Below are 25,372 nucleotides of genomic sequence, written 5' to 3'. Positions count from 1 at the left end.
TGAGACAAAAACGTATTCCGCAGGGCTATCTTTCATTGCTAATTTACAACAAGCTCAAAGATTCTCTATGTTCTGGGATGTAGAGAAAATTATTATTCTGTCATAAGTTTTATTTAGTTACGCTCTTTGATGTCACAACTATTTTTGACATCCATAGCTTGACAAATCTTTGAAAGAACACTACGCTTGTTGAGTACCTACCAAAAATGTTTGCTATAGGCTCTTTGGTTTTGATCTAGGAAAAAGCTTCGAAAAACACCGATATTCATTCTGAATCACTCATTATGCCAAACGGCCATTATGCCAAGCGACTTTATGCCAAACGACTTCATGCAAAACGGGGTACAATCTATGAATATAACTGTCAACTTGTTTGCTTCGCGGATGATACGGACATTGGACATTATCGGCTGAACATTAGATTACAGACTAGTGGGTGAATTCCGTCGCATATTTTCTTCGAAGAAAAGAAAATTTTTTCTCTTTGAAGAAATTGATCGCCAGAATTCGTCTACAGTAGACCCGTTTAAAAAGTGAGGCAGCTTAAGTCGACAGTCGTGTGGCAGCTAGCAATTCCACAGAGACCACGAAAACGTTGACTGGTTGCAGTGGAACTTGGGATCCCTGAACATTCGGAGCAGCAGAGGAAGTTTCTCCCAAGTCCGACAAGTCGGTTGTCTACATTGTAGAATCTAAGCTGAAACAAGTACTTAGATGCTTACAAGATAATACACCGTACACGTGAAAGCGGTTTGTAATGTCGGACTGTTATCCTAAAAATAATAAAATAATATATGTTGAGTTAGATATCAGCACACAAAGAGTTGTCCACAGTATAAACTTAGCTTACTCTTTATTACGTTTAAAATGGTCTAGTTTCTATGAGTTATATAACATTTTCGAGCATTACAGTAATATTTACATACATCTACCTCCATTAATCATATTGAGCTTAAAAACTATCGATGACCGGCAGGTACATGCTGACGACGTGCTACAATTATCCCTGACTAGAACTCTCTCGGTTCGTACGGTCCCGTCCGGTTCGTTCCGGCAGCTTCCGCATTAGCATCATCCGCAGTGATGTCCGACGCAACCGAGTACGAACAGGAAGTGCTTGCCAGCACTGCCTGAAGATCTAGGTACGACGGCGGTGCACCATCCTGGACATCATCCACTTCGGATGCCATCGGTGCCGATGGAGCATATCCTAGCAGCGCTTCCTGTTGCTTCTCCAGGGCTCGGTTGGGTAGATGGCCGTTGTTGGTGATGGCGGTTGTACCAAGAACAATTGGTAACTTTAGTGTGAGCCTTTTGCGCGATCGAATTGGTTGAACCGTGATGTCGAGTTCGTACTTGACCTGGATTACTCGACAGTGGCTGTCGTCAGATGGAATTCCCGGACCGATAAGGATGTTTTCCTCGAGTTTAGCATCCTGCCTCTTGGCTATCTTTCCGGTGATTCGTTCCTCCAAAACAGTGAATTCTTGACGTTGCTCAACCCGCGGTAATTGGCTGATGAAGGTGTCGACTCGCTGGAGCTTGACGGTTATGCATTTTACATCCACGCTGCTCTGGTTGTTGACGTGCATCGTCAATTCTATGACGTCCCCTGGGACGTAACCGGACCGAGGAGTGGTGGCCGTAACGATCAGCGGCTCTGTCAGCCCGAAATAGAACGACGTCATCGCTTCCGCTTTGGTAGGTTTGGATAGCTGATCTGCATTATGATTCAAATCCTGACTACCACGGACGATGATGTCTTTTTGATAGATGATGTCGTTCTTCCATGGTCGCTCGAATGACAGCTTTACCAGGTACCTGATGTGGCCGTAGCTGCTTTCCATGGAGGCGGGCGCTTGCGGTGGGATTTGGCAGGTGAACGGGTACGTGTATGTACCGGGAAGTACTTCTAATGGGTTTCCTACGTCCGATCCGACGAAGTAGTTGATGGTGCTGAAGTAGTCTTCTCGGCCTTTGAATGCAGTTTTGCGAACTTTGTTACCGGACTCGGCTTTAACCTTGGCGTCCCAAAAACTGCTGGCGAATCCATTGATGCGTAGGCAGATACCTGGAATGGTTGAGATTTGTTGTAGTATATAGGATCATGATGTGAATACAGTGACCTTGTAATTCAAATTAAGTATGGGTTTTAAAGTAATAGGTTTTTTAAGTACCTAATAGTACAAATTTATAAGGCAGCGTCCATTTATTACGTAACGCTAAAATTGAAAATTCTCGACCCCCTCCCCCCGTCCGTAATGCTTTTTGTATGAAAAGTTTCAAATTTTTGTATGAGCCGTAACGCTTGAGCCTATCCCGCCTCCCCTTAGAGCGTTACGTAATTTGTGGATGCCGCAGTGGATGCAGATCAGTCGAATGCCGGTAATCCTTGAAAGAGATTCAATGCTTGGGCTGAGGAATAATTTTCTGAAGCACATCGCTGGTGAATAACATGAAATGGAGAGTTAGTATACGCATAGCGACCATTAGGAAATCCACTACAGCAATGGCCAGGTAAGCTATGGAGCATGACGGTGAAGGAATAGGTACGTAAGTGAAAGTGAGTTAACAGGAGCGTTAGAGTGTTCCTAAGAACCAGCATCAGCAGCGTCCGGCATACTGGTGGAACAATAGATTCAGCATTCTCCGTAGTTGGCTTCTAAATTGAAACTACGGACACAGTCACAGGGCAAACGGGCAAAATATGTGTATAGCTTATTTTCGATACACTCCTAAAAAGGTGTATTTGCCCAAACTCTTCTGATGAATCACACTGGATTTCCGGGTACACCTGGTGGTCTGCAGTCCAGCGAGCGCTGGCGACGATTTGCCAGATTCACTCCGGCGTTGACAATCTGTCCCACTAATGCTGCGACGATCGTCAGTCAGGTCGAAGGCTTGATATTTAGCCCTCGGCCAGAGGAAGAATGGTCCTTGACTGTTAGGTCTGGTTAGCGTTAGCGTAGTTACGGTATACTTCGTTGATTGGATACTGGCAACATTTATTTTTATTTTTGATAATCTTATTCAGACTGCCTTCAAGAACAAGGAAGGAGATTATTCCTTGATCCAATCTTAAACAAGAAGACCAAAACCATAAATACCACTATTCCTGGTCACGCCCATCTTTACCGTAACTTGGGATAGAGGAAGGAAATGTTGATGTATCACTTACTTAATGAGAGGCCACCGACTCAGCGACACCCTCTTAAGTGCTACGGAGGTGGGGGTTAGGAGAGGTAAGAGGTCAGGATTTGCTTTGAAAGCTAGCGATAGACACAGGGCATTTTTTTGTTCAAATGTTTTTAATTTAATCTTTTGAATGGCGGCAATCAAAAAGAAGATATTTGTATTGTATAAGGTGTATGGTAAATAAGACTCCGCATAGTACTTTCCGTTTTAAATGATGATGTATACGACAAATCAAGTATGAGTATCTGCTTATTAATGATTTAAAAGCAGAACCGATCCCTCAAGGTTCATCGGTAAAAAAAAGAAAAAAAAAACAAAATCGCAGCGCGTAAGACCTGTAGTACTTTTGAACTTGGTATTCGAAAATTGAAAATTATGAACAAAAAAAGGAATTCAACTCATTAAAAAAAACGAACAAACGCGCATCTTTGTGTTTTAAAAAACATACATCATTTCATTCCACACGCGAACCACTTGATTACCGTTCTGATTCAAATTCCGGACAGCTTCAAATTCCGGACACTCAACTTTGTATGAGAAAGGTTTCAATTGAAATGTTTCAAAATTTTCCGTTCAAAAGCTCACCATTTGGAGACTTGTTTTAAAGAGATTTTTACATAGCAATCCATGAAAATTTACAATGCGCAACTAGTTTTGACGTTTTTCTAACGGCTGGTAGTGTTTATTCAACAATTCAACTTTTCCAAGTTTGATTTTCACGAGCTGTCCGGAATTCGAATCAAAGCGTCCGGAATAAGAAGCAAAAGTGAGGTGGTGTCCGGAATAAGGATCATGAAGAGGACACACATTTCTATTTATTTAAATTTATTGGAGTTGTGGAATTCAAATCTTCACCTACCATTCGAGAGGTAAGTGTCCTGATAGCATAATAACGCTGAGATATCATAAAGATTGATTTAATTTATATGCTTTTAGATGGCTAACACTTCGAAGAGGCCTTAAGTGTCCGTAATATGAATCAAAACGGTATACGTAATCTCGAACCGACGATGCATATCGCAAAAAAAAAATCGTTTCCGCGGCGGTTACTAGGATTGAACTATTGCTAACAATATTCAGATAATAATTTGGAACAAACTCACAAACTCCCAATTGGGTATAGCTGCTAAAGATGGCCAATCTTTTTCCAACAGTGCATAGTATTACCACGCACACAAAACTTTTAGGCGCAGGAAGCCAGTGTTGTGAAAAACTCAATTTCTCACAACTCACGCTTGAGATTTTTCATGCGTGAGTTGTCAATCATGCAACTGTCAAAAGATCATAGATGAGTTGGCTCACCTTTTTGACTCATTGTCTCGTATTTCTACAGTTTACTCACACACGGCAAAATTTCTTGTTAGTCTGGTAAAATTATAGTAATCCTTTCTAACGTAAACAACAACATTCGGATTTCACGAGTTTTTGCCGGGTTTTGCGACGGAATCATTTTTTACGGTTGAGTTGATTGAGTTGATTTTGTATCAAATTCTCATGCGTGAGATTTGCGAAGCAGATCTCTAATGAGTTTTCTCTCACGGGAGAGCGTATTGATTGAGATTTTGAGTGTGAGTCTATCAACACTGCAGGAAGCATCATTCTACTAGCAAGAAACCGAACGTCCCAACGGCACACCACAACACATTACTCCTTCGGAAACCGATCTACTCAAGGTATCTAGATGGGAGGTAGATCAATCAGTCAATCAGAGTATTCCGCCATGTTGGAAAAATAGTTGACAGCTGGCAAGTTTGTTTTGCATAATCAAGTCAGCAAGCCATAGAATCCATTGAACGTCTCCCCCCAAATCATTTGATTTTCAAACGCTTCTTCTCGTGTTATCCTAACCAGTTCTGATTTACGTTGTTAACTTATTAACAATCTTGTTCTATTTAGCAAAACTCCACACCACATCCACAAAAAAAAAAAACCGGCAGATTAAAATCGGATTCGATCTGATAGTCTTTGAACAATCTGAATTGTAATGTTTCACTTGAAAACATATCGAATTATAAATCCTACGGGTAACATCCACTATTCAACACCTAAACGATTCGCCTGGCCACTTCAGCTGGTCGCTTCCGGTGGAGAATAATGCAACTCTGTACGAAACCATCCTTAAGCGCATTTCAGGCTGTCCTCCCTCGAGGATCTACTCGTCCTTCTATATAATCTCATGAGCCAAATTTAAATTCACATGCCGAAAAACTTGACCAGCGCGTAAAAAAATGCAGTAAAATTTTTAGAAACGTCCGTCCGAGGTCACGGCTTGCTGCGATCCTCCCGGTCCTTGACTGTTAGGTCTGGTGACCACAAATGACACTTCGACCATAGCGTGTAATGGTGGTCCTAGGACGAGCTCTAGCGTCTGTCCTCCATGTTAGGAGCGGCTTACAACACCGTCTGATCTTCGTCCGAGTGCCAGAGTAGTGATGGGTGACATGCATAAGCGCGTGAATGGTTGGTGGCCGATCAATGAGATCACTCCGGAAGCACTGATGATGATAAAGACAATTTTTACGCGAAGCTCGAACGCGAGTACGACAGCTGCTGAAGCCACGACGTCAAAATCGTCATAGGAGATCTAAACGCTCAGGTTGGCCAGGAGGAGGAATTCAGACCGACTATTGGAAAGTTCAGCGCTCATCGGCTGACGAACGAAAACGGCCTACGACTGTTTGATTTCGTCGTCTACAAGAATATGACCATTCATAGCACCTACTTCCAGCACAGCCTTTCGTAGCACCTGGAGATCACCACATCAGACAGACGATTGGTGGTCCACGTTCTGAGCGGCTAAAGCAACCGGATGTCGCAACTGTATACGCGCAACACCTTGAGGCTGCATTACCGGAAGAGGGTAAGCTGGATGAAGCTCCTTTCGAGGACTGTTGGAGTACAGTGATAGCAGACATCTCGCGTAACAATTCAAAAGGGCCAATCCTCAGATCGTTGACTCTGAGAAAATTCGATTTGAATATTATTCACCACATTTTCAATTCCTATTTTTCAGTATTCAATTCAATCAATGTGATTTCTTGCTAGTTTAGTGACGATTTACTATTACTACACGCTAATAATTGATTTTATTCTGAAAACTGACAAAAATGTGGAAAAAATGATAAGTTTAAATGCTTGGCCCATTTTCGATTTTCATCAAGGCATGGGCCTTTTTTATTGGCCAAAATAGAATTTTATTAGCGTGCTTGGCCCAAGGCTAGGCCTTTTCGGTTTTCAATGAATGAGCAAGAGAGAGTCATTGGCCTCTCACCATGCTAAGGCCAATGACAGTTTGCGAAATTTTCCGATTGTAGGCCCTCTTGATGGAGCGAGAACCAATCATTGGCCTTTTCGAGTGGGGGCCAATGAATGATTTGGAAAAAAGCGGTTATTGGCCGTTTTGAAAACCGAGTTTATAACGGTAAGTTTTATGATTATGTTGACAATGTTTGCATAGTTTGTGGGTGTTGGAAGATGCTATCGAATGGTATCAAAACCCGATTTATTTACAATTTGATCATTGGCCCTTTAGAACTGTTACGCGAGACATCAACGATTAGGGCAGAGAGCAAAGTCGGGTACGTGGGATGGAGTCGACGGAACGATTGGTTCGACGAGGAATGTAGGCAAATTATAGAGGAGAAGAATGCTGCGTGGGAGGTCATACTGCAGCAAGGGACCTGGTAGAACGTTGAACGTTATAAACGGAAACAGCAACAGCAGACTCGCCTTTTTCAGGAGAGAAAAAAATGCCGCGTAAGGTCTTTTTGACGAAATCTTATACATGGAATTTATCAGAAGCTCAAAGTTCAATCTCCGTGGTCAGCTGTGCTTCCCAGACTTAATTATTACCTAGGGGGATTTCTCCACCGTCTATTTTCACCACCCCAAAACAGTTGAATCATCTTTATGGAGGGAGGCTTAGGTACGTCCATCCTAATAATCATTATCGACAGCCCGAAGATAGCACATTGTTTGATAATAAAATCACATCGAATATGGCGCGAAAGTATGATTCACTTTCGCATGTCACACACGCGCGCCCCTATCGTCGCCGATAAGAAGCGGGTCTGCGGAATCTTCTTTGTTTCGGATATGACGGCTATCATCATCGGGTTGGATTTGAGCGGAGGGCAACAGCAGCCAGCCGACGTGCGTCAGCGGGTGGAACAGCCGACCAGTGGATCATAACAAAATAGTATAACAGTTATATCAAGGTTTGTTAGTATAACACTTCTTCTTCTTGGCATTACGTCCTCACTGGGACAGATCATGCTTCTCAGCTTAGTGTAAAATGGGCACTTCCACAGTTATTGACTGAGAGCTTTATTTGCCAAAGTTGCCATTTTCGTGTGTCAGGTACGCTGATACTTTATGCCCAGGGAAGTCAAGGAAATTTCCATTATGAAAAGATCCGGGACCGAACGGGAATCGAACCCAGACACCTGCTGAAGAGCATGGTTTTCTTTTGTAGCCGCGGACTCTAACTCTATTGTTTAAATCAACATATTTTACTAAAATTTTGATATACAGGGACCATCGACTCATGGAAATATCGAGTCATGGAACAGCAATCCTTTGGAACGCTGTTTTTAGGAACCATCGTAGTAACCATGAAATTTTATTTTTAGTATGTTTCCATGAGTCGATATCGAGTCATGGAACATCGACTCATGGAGGTATTACTGTAATTTATTATTTTAACTACTAGTCAACCAATTTTAAAACATATTTTGTTAGAAAAAACGTTTTTACCAAGAAATAAACTCTGTCACCTCTTTGTTATTATCCGCCGTTCGGGAAGCAAATGCAATCCGTTTTTCTTTATCAGTGATATGGTAGACGGCGTTCGGGAAACGATTCAAACGCTTGCATTAGTGGGCCCCTATGCGCTAATAGGTCGTTGGTCAGGAAGCTAAAGAATGTTTGATGGATTACCCCTCTGGACTGTATTGGCTGAACTGGACGACCAGTTAGATGGATCACGTTTTATGCGCGTGGGTGGTGATCGATTTTGTCTCTATTGACAAGAATCTGATAAGCGGCCAGGGCTTGGTATGGTAAACCAGTGACAAAACCATCGGCCAGAACGATAATGACATCAACATGGATGCATTACCGATAGAATGAACTCGAACTTGTTTGTGTAGCAGTAGCGAGGTATAATAAAATTAAGTTTTGCATGTTTCAAAATAGAGATTGATGTAGATTAGATTCTTGATAGCTTTGTTGTTTGTAATAGTGGGGTTTATGATTATGATTGAGATTTGTAATGTTTCAATATTTTTCTGAACATCCATTTTAAAATCATATAATTTGCAGGTCAAACGCCTTAGTGTAAAGCTTTGTCAAAAAAAGGCACTCCGCTTCTACTTTTATACTTATCAGCTTCATAGTGCGAATTGATGCGCGGTTGAAAAAAAGGTCGATATTTTGCAACTCCTTATCTAATTATTGTAGTTTTCAAGAGGCGCTTGGTATATTGATCTGTCTGTCTATTTTAACCATTGTTACTTTTTTTTTATCAGTGAGGATATCTAATTTGGTCATGGCTACACAATAGAATGAGAGTACCGGTGGTTGAGAAACATGATAATTGGTTAAATGTTGATCAAGATTTTGTTTGATGTAAACTGTAAATAATTTATCAGATGAGGAAAACTAGTCTCGAAAAAAACAATAGAGTGTCATTGATGTGATGAAGTGACGAACATGTCTGCTGAACTGGAAAAAAAAACAAAACAAAATGCTTGCGAGCATCAGAGTGCTGATTACCCGGAACTGTCGTGCTCGCAAAGCTCACTTTAGTGAACGTTATTATCATTATTAGATTTATTTACGAGACCTTTAGCCCGCAGCTGGTTCATCTCCGAGGATTCGTGAACGTGTTTGGAACTGTTCAGAGTCAATGGCTTGTGAAAAAAAGCTGTTTCTGCTCCGGGATTTCTGGTTTTCTAGGGTTTTTGACTACAAACTAAATTCATTGTCGATTTGATGGATAAAAAAATTGATTTGTCTGTCAAAACATAAATCATATACAAATAAATCACCCCTTGTTCGGTTAGTCGCGAGTAAATGTTCGCTTACTTGTATCTATTTCATTTGGTATGTTCTCCCGAGCAGATGAGTGCGAACTTCCTCACACCAAGCATGTTCGCAAGTCTGTTATGTTGTTTTGCGTTGGTTTACACTCGTGAGATGCCTATTCTTGACATGATCTTTATGAGGATGTTCTTTGAAAGAATCCTTTTTAGCCAACTCATCACATGATCATTTTAAAGTTGCTGACAAGATTTAAAAAAAAAAACATGGCATGATCAAGACTACAAATTCTACCACCAAAAAATTCAATATGGAAATGCCGACTTAGTATACCAGCTTTATTGCGAAGCACCATGAATCAAATAATAAACTCTTTATGTATAGCAAAATATCTTAAGATAATTTTGTCAAGTTTGAAGATGTTGGATTCAGATTGCCCAAAAATATAGGTTTGTTAAATATTTACATGACACATTGACACATGTGTTTGAATAAAAACCTCTTTAGAAACCCTTATTAGATTTCCTTGACTTCCCTGGGAATAAAGTATCGTCGTACCTGCCACACGATATACGAATACGAAAATGGTAACTTTGGCAAATAAAGCTCTCAGTCAATAAATGTGGAAGTGCTCATAAGAACACTAAACTGAGAAGCGAGACCTGTACCAGTGAGGACGTTAATGCCAAGAAGAATAAGAAACCCTTATTGGAAATTTTGTCATAAAATCGCTGAATATTTCAAACATTCAAATAACACAGTTCGACAAAAAAGTCGATCTGAATGCACAGAGACGGGACACCCCCATTGGCGTAAATAGGGAGGGGCCAGGGGGGGCCTGCCCCCCCCCCCCCCGAACCATGGGCTTGGCCCCCCCGAAAAAAATGGAGAAGAAATGGCAATACAGTTAAAACTAGTTTTTACTATCAAACACTTATAATACTAGACGCATTAAATGCATTTTGAATATAAATTTGGATGATCATTGTTTGACAGGCAATAGCAATATGTAATTTTAAAACGTCACATATTGCCATACTGTTTCCTTTTTGCCTTTCCCAATATTGAAATTTATTGAAGCATGTTTTAGAATTAGAAGAACTGGCTTGATCTATTTGTAGTGGTATTGTGAATTGGAAAACCAAAGTCTTTTCATATTTTAAAACAAACTGCGATATTTTGTGATCAATTATCTAGAATGAATCGTTGTTGCTGGGAAATGAAATGAACTTCTAAATGTTTCATATTCAAATTTATCGAATGGCTCGATAAATTTTTCTCCGATACGTCGGGAACAGATATAAACTGCTAGTAAGTAGACGACAGTGAAGCAGTTGCATTCAAATGTGACAGCAAAACTGTGAACATCGAAATTCCTTTACGTATAGTAAGATAGTGTCGGATTCGTACAAAAAACCACAACAAAAACAATTTTTTTTTCAATGTTTTTTCAATGTTATGTTGACACCAATTTTTTAGATTGAAAAGACAATAAGACCATGTTACCATTTATTATTTTTTCTTGCGCCAATTTTTTTGGCATCTTACGTAGTTTATATGGACATTACATCAATTCTTTTTGTTTGTCTTTTTTAACCAGATTTTTAACCCTGGGCTAGTTCATTTCGAGGCCAACAGTTTCACTTCCCTTCCAAATGAAGTCGCCACTATATCATAAGTGACTACCTCCAGAATGGGATTCGATCCCAGGTTCTCAACGTGTGTTCCACACCAGGTCCGTCACCACATCAATTCGGTTCAGAGATGTTTGTTTTTTCGTTATAAATATATATGCATTAATGTAAAATTTCTGTAATTAGAAGACGTTGCGTTTTTTGTAAGAAAAATAGATAAAACTTGTTTCTAGATTAATGATAAAATATCGAATGTTTAGGATTTCGAGCTCAAATCAAATCAAAGCTTATAAATGCCGTAGTGTTCAAGTAAGAGACTTTTACTACAAATATCATAAGATTCGATTGAGATTTAGAGAAATAATGGCAATTTGTTGTTTTTTGACGTAAACATTATAATATTTGATCAAACTTTCATTGCATGGAAATAAATAAGGATAAAATCATCTTTGATTTTTATGTAAGGGCGTTTTTATGCATCATAAGGATGCTTCGAGGTGTATTAGTTACTACATAATAGCTTGGAATCAATTTTTGGCCCATGTGTGGCAAAAGCTCAAATCCGCAGGCCAAAAGTACGACCCATATAATCTAGCAGAGAAGTTTACAAATTACCCCAAATTCACATATTATCTTCAAGTTTAGCGAAATTTGCCTAATCGTGCGAAAAAAGTCACCAACATTTCAAATTTTCACCTAGTTTCGCAAAAAAAACGGTTTTTTGGGCTTTGGGCAATTTTTTGATGAAAAATTAGAGTGTATTTATCTGTAAACATAAGTGACAATAGACAATTAGTGAAATTATAGCAAATATGTTGAAGGTTTACTGTATGGTATTTATTTTCAATTGCTATTATGTTTATAAAAAAATTGATTATACCACTAATAAGCGGTTTCTTCACCACCGGTTAGGCCTTAAACCTAGTTTAACTATATGGGTAAACGTGGTTTACGGCCTAAGCCATAGTGAAGAAATCGGCCCTGAGGTAGAACTTTTGCTCTGCCTTACTATGATTGGATATTAATAAATCCATGAGAAAAATACCTTCCATCCTGTTTTCTTCAAACAACTCTAGAGGAATTCGCGATTAGGGCCTATCTGACAAATCAATAACAATGAGAAAATAATCAATGAAATTCTCATGTGCAATTTCAAATCCCAATTGGAGAAAATATACTCAAACTTAAACCTTTTCACTTTGAAACATATTTCGTAAACCTAGTTTTAAAATCCTCATCAATACCACACACATCTCCTACAATATCCTTTAGCTATTTCGTACTCAAAAAATCTTTAAAGGTTTCGCCTAAAACGTACTCGAGAATGCCAGTATCGCCCAATGTTATGAGCCTGTAATCGATATTATTTTCAGTGTCGCCTATTACTTTTGCGCCGTGTTTACATTCTGGTTTCAGTTAAGCCCGCCATGTACGCCTTGTTTATTTTTTGTTTGCAGTGTCGCCGTTTACTCTCGCCGTGTTTTGATTTCGATTTCAGATGCGCCCATCACTTTGCTAAACAAAAACACAGGCGTAATCAATAAAGTGTGTGGTTTTGCATGAGGTGAAGTTTCGTCTTCTACAAATTTGCGTTTTTCGAATAGTTAAATTATCGATAGGGGGAAAGTTCAAGTGCAGTGAATAGACAATCAAGCTACAATTTCAACGCTATATTTTCTTAAATTGTGTACTTTTTGTCAGTTTCGCCTGATTCACGAATCTTTCTAGAACTGTTATCGTACGAATTTGCTGACGACAGCTTTATTTGAATACAAAAAACTTCAATCCTTCAATATGATGGTAGCCAAGCAGCTTTCGGATTTAAAGTTTTCAACTCTAACAAAAAAGGTATTATTCAATCCTATGTACAAATTTTAGATTCGAGAGGTTTAGAGAAATGAATCGTTTACTACAGAAATGCTGAGCAACAATAATTCATATTTTCAAACTAGCAAGCATTTGTTTTTTTTTTCAAAGGCTTGGGTGATACATTTAAAACTTTATCTTGTTTTAAAACTTTGCATACATCTAGTTCAAATCGAATTGGAAAGGTAAATCCTGATTATAATCTGCTTTTAATTCCTTGTATTCTATTCGAGATCTACAAGATTGGATTGAATACGTTATCTTGGCAATAAAAAACGAAAACACAGATCTAAAAAAGAATCACTATTTTTCCATAAAAGTGACATTTGGTATCAAAGAAAGTTAATCAGTCGGTTTTGGACGATTTTTATGTTTTGATCTACCTCTGTATGAAAGTGCGCCACTATAATCGGTTCACAAATATTATCGAAACAAGCATTGTTAAGTTATCTAAATCCTTTACGACTTTTATCCCTCATAAGAAGGGGCCGTGGCCCCCCTCAAGTCTGATGGCTATTTACGCCTATGGACACCCCGGGTTCGGAAGTATAAAAATAAACAAAAATAATGGCGTTTTCAGAATGTTCGTGTCTGCCCCAGGTCATTTTTAAAATATACTTGAATATTTTGCATTTTTTATTAAAATATCTAATCCAATCAATAACCCGACACAGTGTTTAATATTCAGGACAGCAGAATTCATGTTCCATCTTCTTCTTCTTATTTCTGGCGTTACGTCCCCACTGGGACAGAGCCTGCTTCTCAGCTATTAACACAGTTATTAACTGAGAGCTTACTATGCCAATGACCACTTTTGCATGTGTATATCGTGTGGCAGGTACGAAGATACTCTATGCGCTGGGAAGTCGAGAAAATTTCCAACCCGAAAAGATCCTCGACCGGTGGGATTCGAACCCATGACGCTCAGCTTGGTCTTGCTGAATAGCTGCGCATTTACCGCTACGGCTATCTGGGCCCCAACAGCTGACGTGAATAATGTAATTCAAACTTTTTTCTATGGATAACAAATGAGGGACTAATATACTTCAAACATATTTCGATTTGATTCGACTTGAAAATTTGCGCTAAATGATCCACTTGCCCCAACATGGTGGGGTAAGTGGATCACAAATAAAACATATCTATTATCAAAACAAATGTGGTGTAATTATGTATAGTAAGAATTATAATGCTCTCGTTCTTATTTTTAGTGCTAGTTTTGTTGCATTTTGATACTTTAAAAATAAAAAGTAGCTTTATTTTATCAAAATATTATGAAAAATATGTATACATGCGTTCGCACTAATTTGAACATTAAAAAAAGCATTATAACTAGAATAATTTGGAGTAAATTCATTCATATATACATAAAAGTTACACAGAAGATTGTAGGATTATTCCTAACTATGTTTAAAAAAAAATATTCGTTGTTTGAAAATATTAGTTAGATTTATTTTTTTTAACAAACTGAAATCATTTTATTCTATTCATGATTATATTTGTATCATCTGTCTAGAATAGTTTATATGGTCAAATAAGGTACGATAATATGCTATCAATTGGAAAATTTGTATATTTTGCTCTTTTGCAACTGAGCTTAGATAAACCACAAAAATTTTCATTCTTTCATATATTTTTATACCAGAAAAATGAAAAAAACCTTTTGGGTGGATTAATTCAAATTTTCTTTGGTCAAGTAGACAAATTTAAGCAAAGAATGAAAAAAGTTGAACGGAAACAACATTTGCGAATATTGAAACTTATTCAAATTCTCGTAAGCAGGCTGCCAATAAATGTTAATAATAATTGATCCACTTACCCCACCCCATTAAAATGTAGGGGTAAGTGTGCCATGTCCAATATATCTGTATTTATTTATAAAAATCACATATTTTTCATTGTGATTCATTCATTTGGAACTGAAATGCTCACCACGTGTTAAAAAAACTACTGTTATTCGATTTTAGACAGAGATACAATGATTTTTTTACGAATGGAAAACAATTTCAAATTAATTTATTTTTGCAGCTGAAAAGTTTGATTGTGTTGGTGTACGTGTAGTACCAGTTTTGCAATAGTATCAGTGTGGGCGTAAGAACATTCAACATATTCAAGTAATTATGCTTAATATTGACAAACGATCCACTTACCCCACTGATACACTTCCCCCACTGTACCTTATACCCTTCTTAACCCCTCTACCGCCAGCTTCATTTTTTCCGCTAAATATTCAAATCGCGATTACTTTTATGTTTCTGGATTTTTTTGCACCATTCTTTTACAAGTTCTCAAAAAACTCTTTTAGTTTTCGAATATGTGTCGATATTGGTTATTGGTCATCTGGATCCGGAGATATTCCAAATTTCCTTGGGGGACTGACGCGTAGCCATAGCCCACGTAAATATCTCAGGCTACATAATTTTTATCGTATTCGGATATTCACTTCTCGAAATTATATGTTAATGCGAGTATGCTGTGAAAAAATGAAGCAATTTGGTGCAGCCGTCTTTGAGTAATGGGCATTTATGTTTCTGGTACCACCCTAATAGAGATCTTGAAAACTCTAAAAAATTTGGGGTGGGTAATGTCTTTTACATTACCGCGGGGTTGACGTAGAACTACGATGATTAATAATTTGATTTGTCATGTGTATGAATTTGTAAGTGTACTAGTTTTGTGTTGTTATTGATCGGATGAAGTTTTCAGAAGTTAACTCTTTTTGGACTCATTTTGGTAGTCCTGAAAAGAACTATTTGTCGTTCTGTGGCTCCGAGAACCAGTGTTTGGTGTTCCAGGAATAATGCCATATGATTGAATTTGTTTGTTTGGTCGTTGCTTCCTTGTGTTGCTTGGTTGGGTGATCGGTTTCTGGCTCCAGCTGTAGTTCGCCAAACTCCTCCAGTAGATTAGATGTTTGATAGCTCGGGTGCTTCGATCGTGATAATCGATTGAATCGGTCCAGTGCTTTGGTCTGTAGCAATATCCATTGCATGAGCATTTAGGCTCTGTACATTGATACTCATCAATATGCAGGCTTGGCCGCTATGATCCAGTATTTCACGCAGTTCGTCTCAAAGCGTCACTAATCGATAATTGCCTAAGCGCTGCAGCTCATTCCTCAAGTCATCCCTCTTGGGAGAATCGCTGCCTTTGGCATGATGGAACATAAAAATATTGGAAGAGTTTGTCAAAAATAGTCCTTGCAGTGAAGTAACCCGCGACAAACAAACATATACCAATTGCTGATCCTGTCTTTTGTCATAGTCGTACACGACCTCGGGGAAAGTTCCACCTTGCGACTTATGAACAGTAAAAGCACAGGCACTAACCATCGGGAACTGAATGCGTTTGCAGTTGATTATGCCGCACAGTTTGAAAGTAAAATAAAAATTCTCTATACAGGAGTGAAATTGGAATTTCAAAACCAAGAGCCTTACGTTTGCATGAAATATTTTGAACTCTTATAACTGTTTGCTGGTTTAACGAAATTCCTTGAATGGCACCTCAATTGAAAGACAAGACATCAAAGGGTCATGTCGTTTACTTACTGAATCCCACATACCTGTCCAAATAGTTTAATTACTGTTTTAAAATATAACGTTGATTTCAAGCAAATTTATAAATAGGGGTGCTAGAGAAAATTTGACGTCATTTGCTTTCCATTCTCCGCTTGGATCGCATCTCAGCAGGCAACAGATCGTCTTGCTCTGACCGGGCGTGCTTCTCAGGCACAGACATCGATAGCGAAGGACCTCCCCGTTTGTCTTGCTTCGCTCAAATCAAACTGTCGAGCGAACGAGAGAAGATGCCGTCCGAAGCCAAAGTCATCACCGCTGCCGCCGCCAAGAAGAAGAAGAAGAAGAGGAAGCAGTCCACAGGAAAATTTGCAGTCGAACTGTGAACACGGTCGGGCAAGTCATTCTCGCTTTGTGCTTCACCGCTTGTTTGCGTTCACCCAGCCATCGTCATCGCCGCCATCATGAGATTTCGACTTAAGCCCGGTGATCCACTACCTGTTACTGTTGTGCGCCATCCACGCCACGAAACTTTCGGTTCGTCGTATAAGCAAATATGCTCAAATTTATACATTTGAGTTGAGGATTCCCCGTTTGACCATGGCAATCAACAGATAACATCCCGCAGTTTTATTTATCTGTAAGAGCATCAAAGCTAACAAAGCCATCGGCCCTTTTCAGGGCCATCAAATTTGTGGAAAAGAGTTAAAAGAGAAATATTTCCGACTTTATATATGACTTCTTATAATCCTAAATCAATTTCACAGCTACCTACAAAATTTCATTTGTCATGAATAACTTATGACTCAACCATTTGAGATTGTACTCGCGGACGCTGCTGCAGTGCCGTCTTGGTGAGTGCTCAACATTCCACAACGATTGTAAAATAGAGTGCCATTTCCAACAGCGTCTTTGATGTTCCATATATTATGGGAACACTTTGATTAGCAAAATTATCACATGTAACAAAATTGCGACATATTAAGAATGCTTTTGAAAAGACATTCTCATTGAACAATTGTAATAATTTTGGCATCCATGGATCAGAAATTAACCGTCATAATAAAGAAAACGATTGATTATCAATAGCTCGTATTGAATATTTAGTTAATATCAACCCTTCCAGCAATTCATGTTCGACCAATTTCTCATGCAGTAGCATTCTCCGCAATTTTCAAGTAATTCCAAGCCCAACACATTATTGGCACATACCCATTTCCCAGATTGGTCGATCAGAAAGCGAAGAGCACAAAAGGGAGGAGCATCATCTGCTATTCTGAGGTTATAAAACATGCTTCCTTCGTCGGATCCAGTTTCATTCCAATTCCGCTTTCGAGCTGGTAAGAGCTCCTCCGAACTTGCTCATCGAGAAGTACCTCGATGCTAGAAATCTGCTGAGCTGTTCATCTTCAAGCTGCCAATCCAGCATCTGGTTTGTGAAATCGCTCAAGATTTCTAGGTTGACCGATCCGCGCTTCTAGATTTCGACTTGTGGTAAACTCGTGGTCACAGTATCCAAGCTCAATCGGCCCTTTTCAGGGCCAACATACGTTCATAAAAGGGTTTATTGGATGATATTTACTGATTTATCTATAATGATCTAAATATCGCGGTATACTACAATTTGGTTCACATAATTTACCCCACATAATTACATGAATTTGAGAATTTACCGCTGCAGCGCCGTCGGACCGTAATAACATCATACTACTCAGCATTGTATGGTATTTCTAACAGCATTGTTGATTTATTATATAATGGGGGAATACTTCCTAAATTCTCGAGTATGGAAATTGAAAAATGTATTAAAATTGCGACAGATTTTAAATACTGTTCAACAAACTGTTTCCTGACCCATTGTAATGAGCAACTATTGATCTGAAATTTTTCTACATGTAAGTCTATTGCAAATGTCATAGTATATAAATCAGAACACATTGAACATTGATCAGAAATATTTAAAATTTGCACGAAACCAAAACATGCGTGATTAATTGTAAGCTATTAAAATAATGTTGATATTTTTACTGTCCATACGAACGCGCATGTGAATTTTCCAAGGTTTGTAAATCCCTAACCAAGACATCAACTTCATGTATCTTATCCTAGATTGGTCAATCAGAAGAAGGCGAAGAATACGAAAGGGAGGAGCATCGTCTGCAATTCAAATTATGTAAAACATACTATCTTCGACAGATTCGGTTCATTTAAGGGACGAATGACCTTCGGATTAAAATCCCTCTGTAACAACAACTGGATTCAGTTCATTTCATTTACACTTTTGAGCTAGTAAGAACTTCTCGTGATAAACACAGTATAGCTAGTTTATATTTCTTAATGTGCTTACCACATACTTGCTATAATCTCTTAATTCATCTCGTAGCATCATACAATATCTGATTTGCTGCAGGAATTTCATTAACAACTCTTTGGTAAAGCAGAAATTTTCCGAGGAAAAGTCTGCTAAAAGTGAACTTTTTCAAAACAACTCTTATTGATTGGAATATTTATCAACAACTCTTTGTTAAGAAAAATCATCCCAAATAACTCTTTGCTCCATCGCCAAACCAAACCATTTCATTGAATTCATCAAGTACAAGAATATGAATGGTAAGGAGAGGCAGATGGTCCACTGAATGATTTTCAATTGTTGCTTTCGCTTCGTTGCTCTCTGGTTCCGTTCGTTACTCGCACACTGCTGTGGCTTTCACGCGCTCTTCTTTGCTGCTCCGCTGCTTGATCCGTTCGTTATGCCGTTCGATTTGTGAATGAGCTGGGAGCAGAACAACCAGTGGTTTTATTTGCTCGAGCTCCGTTCACCGATGGCGAGTGGTGGGGTTCTCGCTTGGTTGTTTCGTCACTCCGTTCGCTACTCGCACGCGATTGGTTATTGCTTTCGCGCTATTTTCGTTGATGATTCTTCGCTGAGAAAAAAAAAAACTGCAACTCTTTTGATTTTTCATGCAAAATAACCAACTTTGATAAACCATATCTCAGTTATTTATGAACCGATTTGAATGAAATTTTCACAGAATATCAGACATAACTTAAATTCTAACATATATTTTTGAGTGATTTTTCCAATCACACGTTGAAAAGCAGTAACGGTTTGACTAAAGTGAATTTTTTGACGATTTTTTTTTGTAATTGACATAACTAAACAGCAAAGTTGTAGATTTTGACGAGATGAATAAGTTTGCTGAAGACAGTTTTTGTGTAAGGCTATCAGAATTTAAGATAAAAAGTTTTGAATTTTTCGTCGAAAATTACAGTTTAGTCAAACCGTTATTACCTAAAAACTTGTAATTGAAAAAATTATTCAAAAATATATGTTTAAACTCAAGTTACATCTGATGTTCTGTGAATGTTTCATTCGACAATATTTCCATAAATAACTGAGATCTAACTTACCAAGGTTGGTCATTTTGTATGGAAAATCGAAAAAGTTGCAAATGCATGTGAATAAGTTGGGGCCTTCCTTAGCCGAGTGGTTTGGTTAGAGTCCGCGGCTACAAAGCAAAGCCATGCTGAAGATGTTTGGGTTCGATTCCCGGTCGGTCCAGGATCTTTTCGTAATGGAAATTTTCTTGAATTCCCTGGGCATAGAGTATAATCGTACCTGCCACACGATATACGATTGCAAAAATGGAAACTTTGGCAAAGAAAGCTCTCAGTTAATAACTGTGGAAGTATCATAAGAACACTAAGCTGAGAAGCAGGCTCTGTCCCAGTGAGGACGTTAATGCCAAGAAGAAAAAGAAGAAGAAGAATAAGAAGATGTGAATAAGTTCTCAGTTTATTCGACAAACCAGCTAAATATTTCATGGGTGCACAACAGCAACAGGGTAGCGGATCACAAGGATTTAGTTGAAATCTGGAAACGTAGCTCAATAATGAGCGATTTCACAAACCAGATTCTTGCTAAGCAAGTTCGGAGGAGCTCTTACCAGCTCGAAAGCGGAAATGGAATGAAACTGAATCCAACGAAGGCAGCATGTTTTATAACCTTGGAATAGCAGATGATGCTCCTCCCTTTTGTGCTCTTCGCTTTCTGATCGACCAGTCTGGGAAATGGGTATGTGTCAATAATGTGTTGGGCTTGGAATTACTTGAAAATTGTGGAGAATACTAATACGTGAGAAATTGGTCGAACATGAATTGTTGGAATGATTGGCAATCCCTAAATATTCAATACGAGCTATTGATAATCAATAGTTTTCTTTATTATGACGGTAAATTTCTGATTCGGGTGCCAAAATTATTACAATTGTTCAATGAGAATGTCTTTTCAAAAGCATTCTTAATATGTCGCAATTTTGTTACATGGGATAATTTTCCTAATCAAAGTGTTCCCATAAAATATGGAACATAAAAGGCGCTGTTGGAAAAGCCACTCTATTTTACAATCGTTGAGCACTCATCCTGACGGTACTGCAGCAGCGTCCGCGAGTACAATCTCAAATGGTTGAGTCATAAATTATTCATGACAAATGAAATTTTGTATGAAGCCGTGTGAAATTGATTTAGGAATATTAGAAGTTATAAATAAAGTCGGGAATATTTCTCTTTTAACTCTTTTCCACACATTTGATGGCTCTGAAAAGAACCGATGGCTTTGTAAGCTTCGATGTTGTTACGGATAAATAACACTGCTCGGACCAGCAAAACTCAGGGGGCTTCTGGTATTTGCCCCTAACGGGATTACTTCTTGACCACCAATGATGATTCATCACGAGTCGAAATTTTGAAGCGCGGGTCAACAGCTCCTCGGCCGATGACGAGAATGACTCACCCGACCGTGTTCACAGTTCGACCGCAAATTCACCTGTGGACTGCTTCCTCTTCTTCTTCTAGGCGACGGCAGCGGTGATGGCTTTAGCTTCGGACGGCATCTTCTCTCGTTCGCTCGACAGTTTGATTTGAGCGAAGCAAGACAAACGGGGGCGTCCTTTGCTATCGATGTCTGTGCCTGAGAAGCACGCCCGGTCAGAGCAAGCCGATCTGTCGCCTGCTGAGATGCGAGCCAATCGGAGAGTGAAAAGCAAATGACGTCAAATTTTCTCTAGCCACCCCTATTTATAGATTTGCTTTAAATCAACGTTCTATTTTAAAACAGTTTTTAAACTATTTGGACAGGTATGTGGGATTCAGTAAGTAAACGACATGAAGCTTTGATGTCTTATCTTTCGATTGAGGTGCTAATCAAGAAATTTCGTTAAGCCAGCGAAAAGTTATAAACGTTTAAAATATTTCATGCCAGCGTAACGCTCTCAGTTTTGAAATTCCAATTTCACTCCTGTATAGAGAAGAAAGACGTACTTCTACGTCAAAAGTTATCGCGATTTGAATATTTTTTTGGTGGTAAAAAATGAAGCTGCAAGTAGAGGGGTTAATTTGATTGGCGGTTCCCTCGAGGTACACCGTCCTCAGCATATTTGACAATATGGGTTTAGTCGGGAATGAGCAAACATCTCCTTCCTTTGCTTGCTTATCGTTCTTTTTAGTTCACCACACTGTCCCTAAAGACAATTTTTGCACCATTTTGGACTACATCACTTTTCGGGGAAACAAGTCATTCGGAGAAATGACTTTCGGGAAAAAATGTCATTCGGGGAACTGGCGTTCGGGGAAATGACATTCGGGGAAAAGTAGAACAATCGTTTCGAGCAATGGTAGTGTGAAACGTCAAACACGAAAAAAAAAATGATGGACGCCTCTGGTTGTGAGATTTGTAACATAGCGAATTTGAAATGATCGTTGTTACGTCTGTTTGTCTGAGGCCTATTGTGAATGCTAGGAATCCAATGTGGATCCTAAGATTGCAATGTGGATCCAGATGTTTTAACCTGGTTCCTAGAGTTTCAGTGCGGATCATGGGATTCTAGACTGACCAAGTTTTTAAATTTACTATTCCAACCAAGATAGAGTTGCGATGAACGCTTTTTATTTACGTTTTGTCCCCTGTCAATCCAACCGCATCGATAGCCAAGCGGTAAGCGTACGCGTTTGACAATCGCAAGATCTTCGGTTCGATTCTAGCTTGCTGCAAATTTTTAACCATGATATAGTAATTTTTACTGTAGAACAACAGTCAAAATCTGTTTGAAATAAATGTGAATTTAGTCTGCACAAATCAAGTGGCGTTGTGTATTTAATTTAACCCTTTGATATAGTATTTTCAACCGCAACGCTGTTCTCAGTGCCGGAATAGTAATTAACGACGAAAATTTGATTCGCGACAAAAAACAGCTCATCAATGCTGGAGACAATTTTCACTGTGTGTATGTTTGGAGTAAACATTCCCTAACAACCCCATAGAAACGGTAAGAGTGAAACAGAGTGTCCACAAACCCGCCAGCTGGCCAACTCGCCAGCTGTCACTTCCACCTTCCCCGCAGCTAACCACACTGCGCACCCACTGACTGCTAAGATCGGTAAACCTGTCATTTAAAAAACCTTGGTATTGATCTTGCGACTTCAGTGTGGATCCTGGCATTGGAACATGGGTCCTTGGATTCAGAGGTGAATCCTGGGATTCTAGGGTGGATCCTAGGATTCCAGTGTAGATTCTGGGATACCAGCGGGAATTTTAAGTTTCTAATGTGAATTCTAGGACTACAGTATGTATCCTAGATTTTTATGTGGATTTTGTGATTTCAGTGCGGATTCTGGTACTCCAGTGTGGATGCTGGTATTCCAGTGGGAATAACACAGCGTAACAAAAATGACATTTTTGCGTGTCTCAAGAATCAAATTATGTGTCTCTAGTAAATTTGGGGCTGCTGAATCTGGTGCCATTCTCAGAAATGTTCCAGCACGTCACAATTTTTAGCTACAGGTCGCCAAAGTTGTATAAAACACTGGTTTTATTAATGTTTACATGAAATTTAAAGTACAATTTATCAAACATTTTTGTAATCTTATCCACCAAACATGCAAAATAGAATTTGAACTTTCATTTCAGACATAATTTGATTGAAATTGCGTGACTAAATTTCGATTAAACCGATTTTTTTAACATGCTTGCAGTCTCCATACAAAATTCTTCGTTTCTTCTATATGGAAAAATACAACAATTCTCTAAACCATCAAAAAATAACTTTTCCGTATCGAAAGTATTACAAACTTTGATGATAAGTATTGTTATACACATAAAGTTTGAATTCTGTGGCAAATTGAGCCAATTTATTACCTTACAAGCTGGCAAACTTGCATGCAAGTTGGCTGAAATAGTCATTTTTTACATTTTAAACAGCCAATATCTCAAAAACTAGACGTGCTATGATATTTCGGAAAATGGCAATAGATTCAGCAACCCTTAAATAAGTGAATAGCGGTATTTTGGTGCTGGAGACAAAAACGTGTTCCGCAGTGTAATCAAATTGAAATCCAAGGATTCATGTTAGAATCTTGGGCTATCAGTGGCAATACTGTTGAAATTCTGTGAGAGTTATGTTGAAATACTATGCAAATGCTGCGGGAATAGTGGGCAAATAGTTTGGAAACACATGGGGAATCTTACGGGAAAGTTGGAATTCTTGTGAAAGTTCTGTGGAAATTCTGAGAGGATCAGGTGTGGACCATCCTGCGAGAGTTGTGTGGAAACAAATTTGTATTTTTTAGAGAATCCCGTGGAAATACTTTGATAATCATGTAAGAATCCTATAAGAATCATATCTATGTAAGAATTCTCTGAGAACGTTATGTGAACCATTTAGGAATTCTGTGGGAATTGTGTAGAAATACTGCGGTAATTGATTGAAATGCTCGTTGTACGTCATTATTGAATGAGCTTCTTCCAAACTAAAAATCTATGATTCGAAACGTCTCATAAAATACCTTATTCCTTCACATGGCCACGTCGGAGTCCTGGACAAATACAACAGTGAAAAAAATATTGAAATCTATTAACCTTTTTATGTGTATGTAAAACGCAAAATTAAAATTTTTTTCGCGTCTTCCCCTGACATTGGCTCACGACCCCCCCCTGGCGGTCGCGACCTAGGTAGTTTGGGAAAGTGTGATGTAATGGCAGGGAGGCTTGCTGTTTGGTTAGCAGACGGCCTATGTATCAGGCGTAAGGAAAGGCGTGCTGAATGGAAGCGTAGGGCAACGGTTTTTATTTGTGATACATTAAGAGTGGAAGGCAGAAGCAAGCAAATTATACAACCACGAAGTACAAGGGAAGGGACAGGCTTGGGATTGAACCCATGACCTTCTGCTTCTGAAGCAGAAGTGGTAGCCATTGAACCAACAACCTCGTCAGTTTTTACAATGCTCAGGAATTCAACATAAAATCAAATGTTTACCATCTACCGAGTAATGACTGTGAAGGACCTTCAACTAATCGATTTCGACGCCACCAAGAATAAGGAAAAGCACACGCTGAACAACTTTTTATATCGGTAGTAAGTTTAATAAAGAATCACACTACCGCCAAAAGAAAATCCCAGACTTTTACGACAACCTATAGTCATTATCGCGGTGCTGGAGATTTAGCTCTTCATCACTACAACTGTACGGTTCGGATGTCTGCATGCATGTAACCATTAGAGTTTGAAGAAATCTTGTTTCAGTTCAAGATTTGCACGGTCACCATTACTGAATGCATTCACTTTCCTTAACATTTGCAGCAACAAAATTCCATTAGCTGTAGAAACAGATAATTAAATTGTAAATCCCAGACTAAATGAAAAATGTCCGTTGTATTTATACGACGCATTATCTCCAAAACCAGACACTGGAGAATGACGTCCCAAGCGAGTGATTGAAAATTAGATAAAGCTATATCTGGATCACCCGCAAGGAATTCTTCTTCATGATAGTCGATACCAACTTTACCTAACATGACAAGCCTTTCTCGACTCACCTCGAAATTTCTTCTTTTTATCCAGCGTGATCACAACCGTCCCGTTGACGGTGTAGCCCGGTCGGTAAATCCCAGATGAGCTGTTATCGAACCGTATTTCGCACTTGACGTGTTTGGAGTCCTTCTTCGGGGCGGTCATCTCCGGGCAGTGGCAGATATTCCGTGACACGTGTCCGTCTGTTAGGAATTCAAACCGGTACAACTGGTGTCTGTTTCGTTCGGAGTTTAGCACAGGACTAGATCACGGTTTG

At 38.9% G+C, this 25,372-nt stretch overlaps 1 protein-coding gene across 1 annotated transcript; it reads right to left on the bottom strand.

The window, feature by feature from the left end:
- Nucleotides 1–824: 824 nt before the first annotated feature.
- LOC5579164 (arrestin domain-containing protein 17) lies at nucleotides 825–25,372 on the bottom strand. The gene is made up of 2 exons (XM_001664208.2): nucleotides 25,122–25,372; nucleotides 825–2,071 (listed from the first exon to the last, which is right to left on the bottom strand). Exons 1-2 carry the CDS (start codon nucleotides 25,258–25,260, stop codon nucleotides 1,011–1,013), a joined length of 1,200 nt encoding a protein of 399 aa, XP_001664258.1. The 5' UTR covers nucleotides 25,261–25,372; the 3' UTR covers nucleotides 825–1,010.

This window comes from Aedes aegypti, chromosome 3 (assembly GCF_002204515.2).
Source record: "Aedes aegypti strain LVP_AGWG chromosome 3, AaegL5.0 Primary Assembly, whole genome shotgun sequence".
NCBI classification, from domain to species: domain Eukaryota; kingdom Metazoa; phylum Arthropoda; class Insecta; order Diptera; family Culicidae; genus Aedes; species Aedes aegypti.
This window is presented reverse-complemented; position numbering and strand designations above follow the sequence as displayed.

Excerpts from the sequence above, each read along its gene's own strand:
- LOC5579164 (XM_001664208.2), bottom strand. The coding sequence starts at position 25,260 with ATGACCGCCCCGAAGAAGGACTCCAAACACGTCAAGTGCGAAATACGG. Across the intron at positions 2,072-25,121 it reads TAAAAAGAAGAAATTTCGAG|GTATCTGCCTACGCATCAAT; the intron begins GTGAGTCGAGAA and ends CAACCATTCCAG.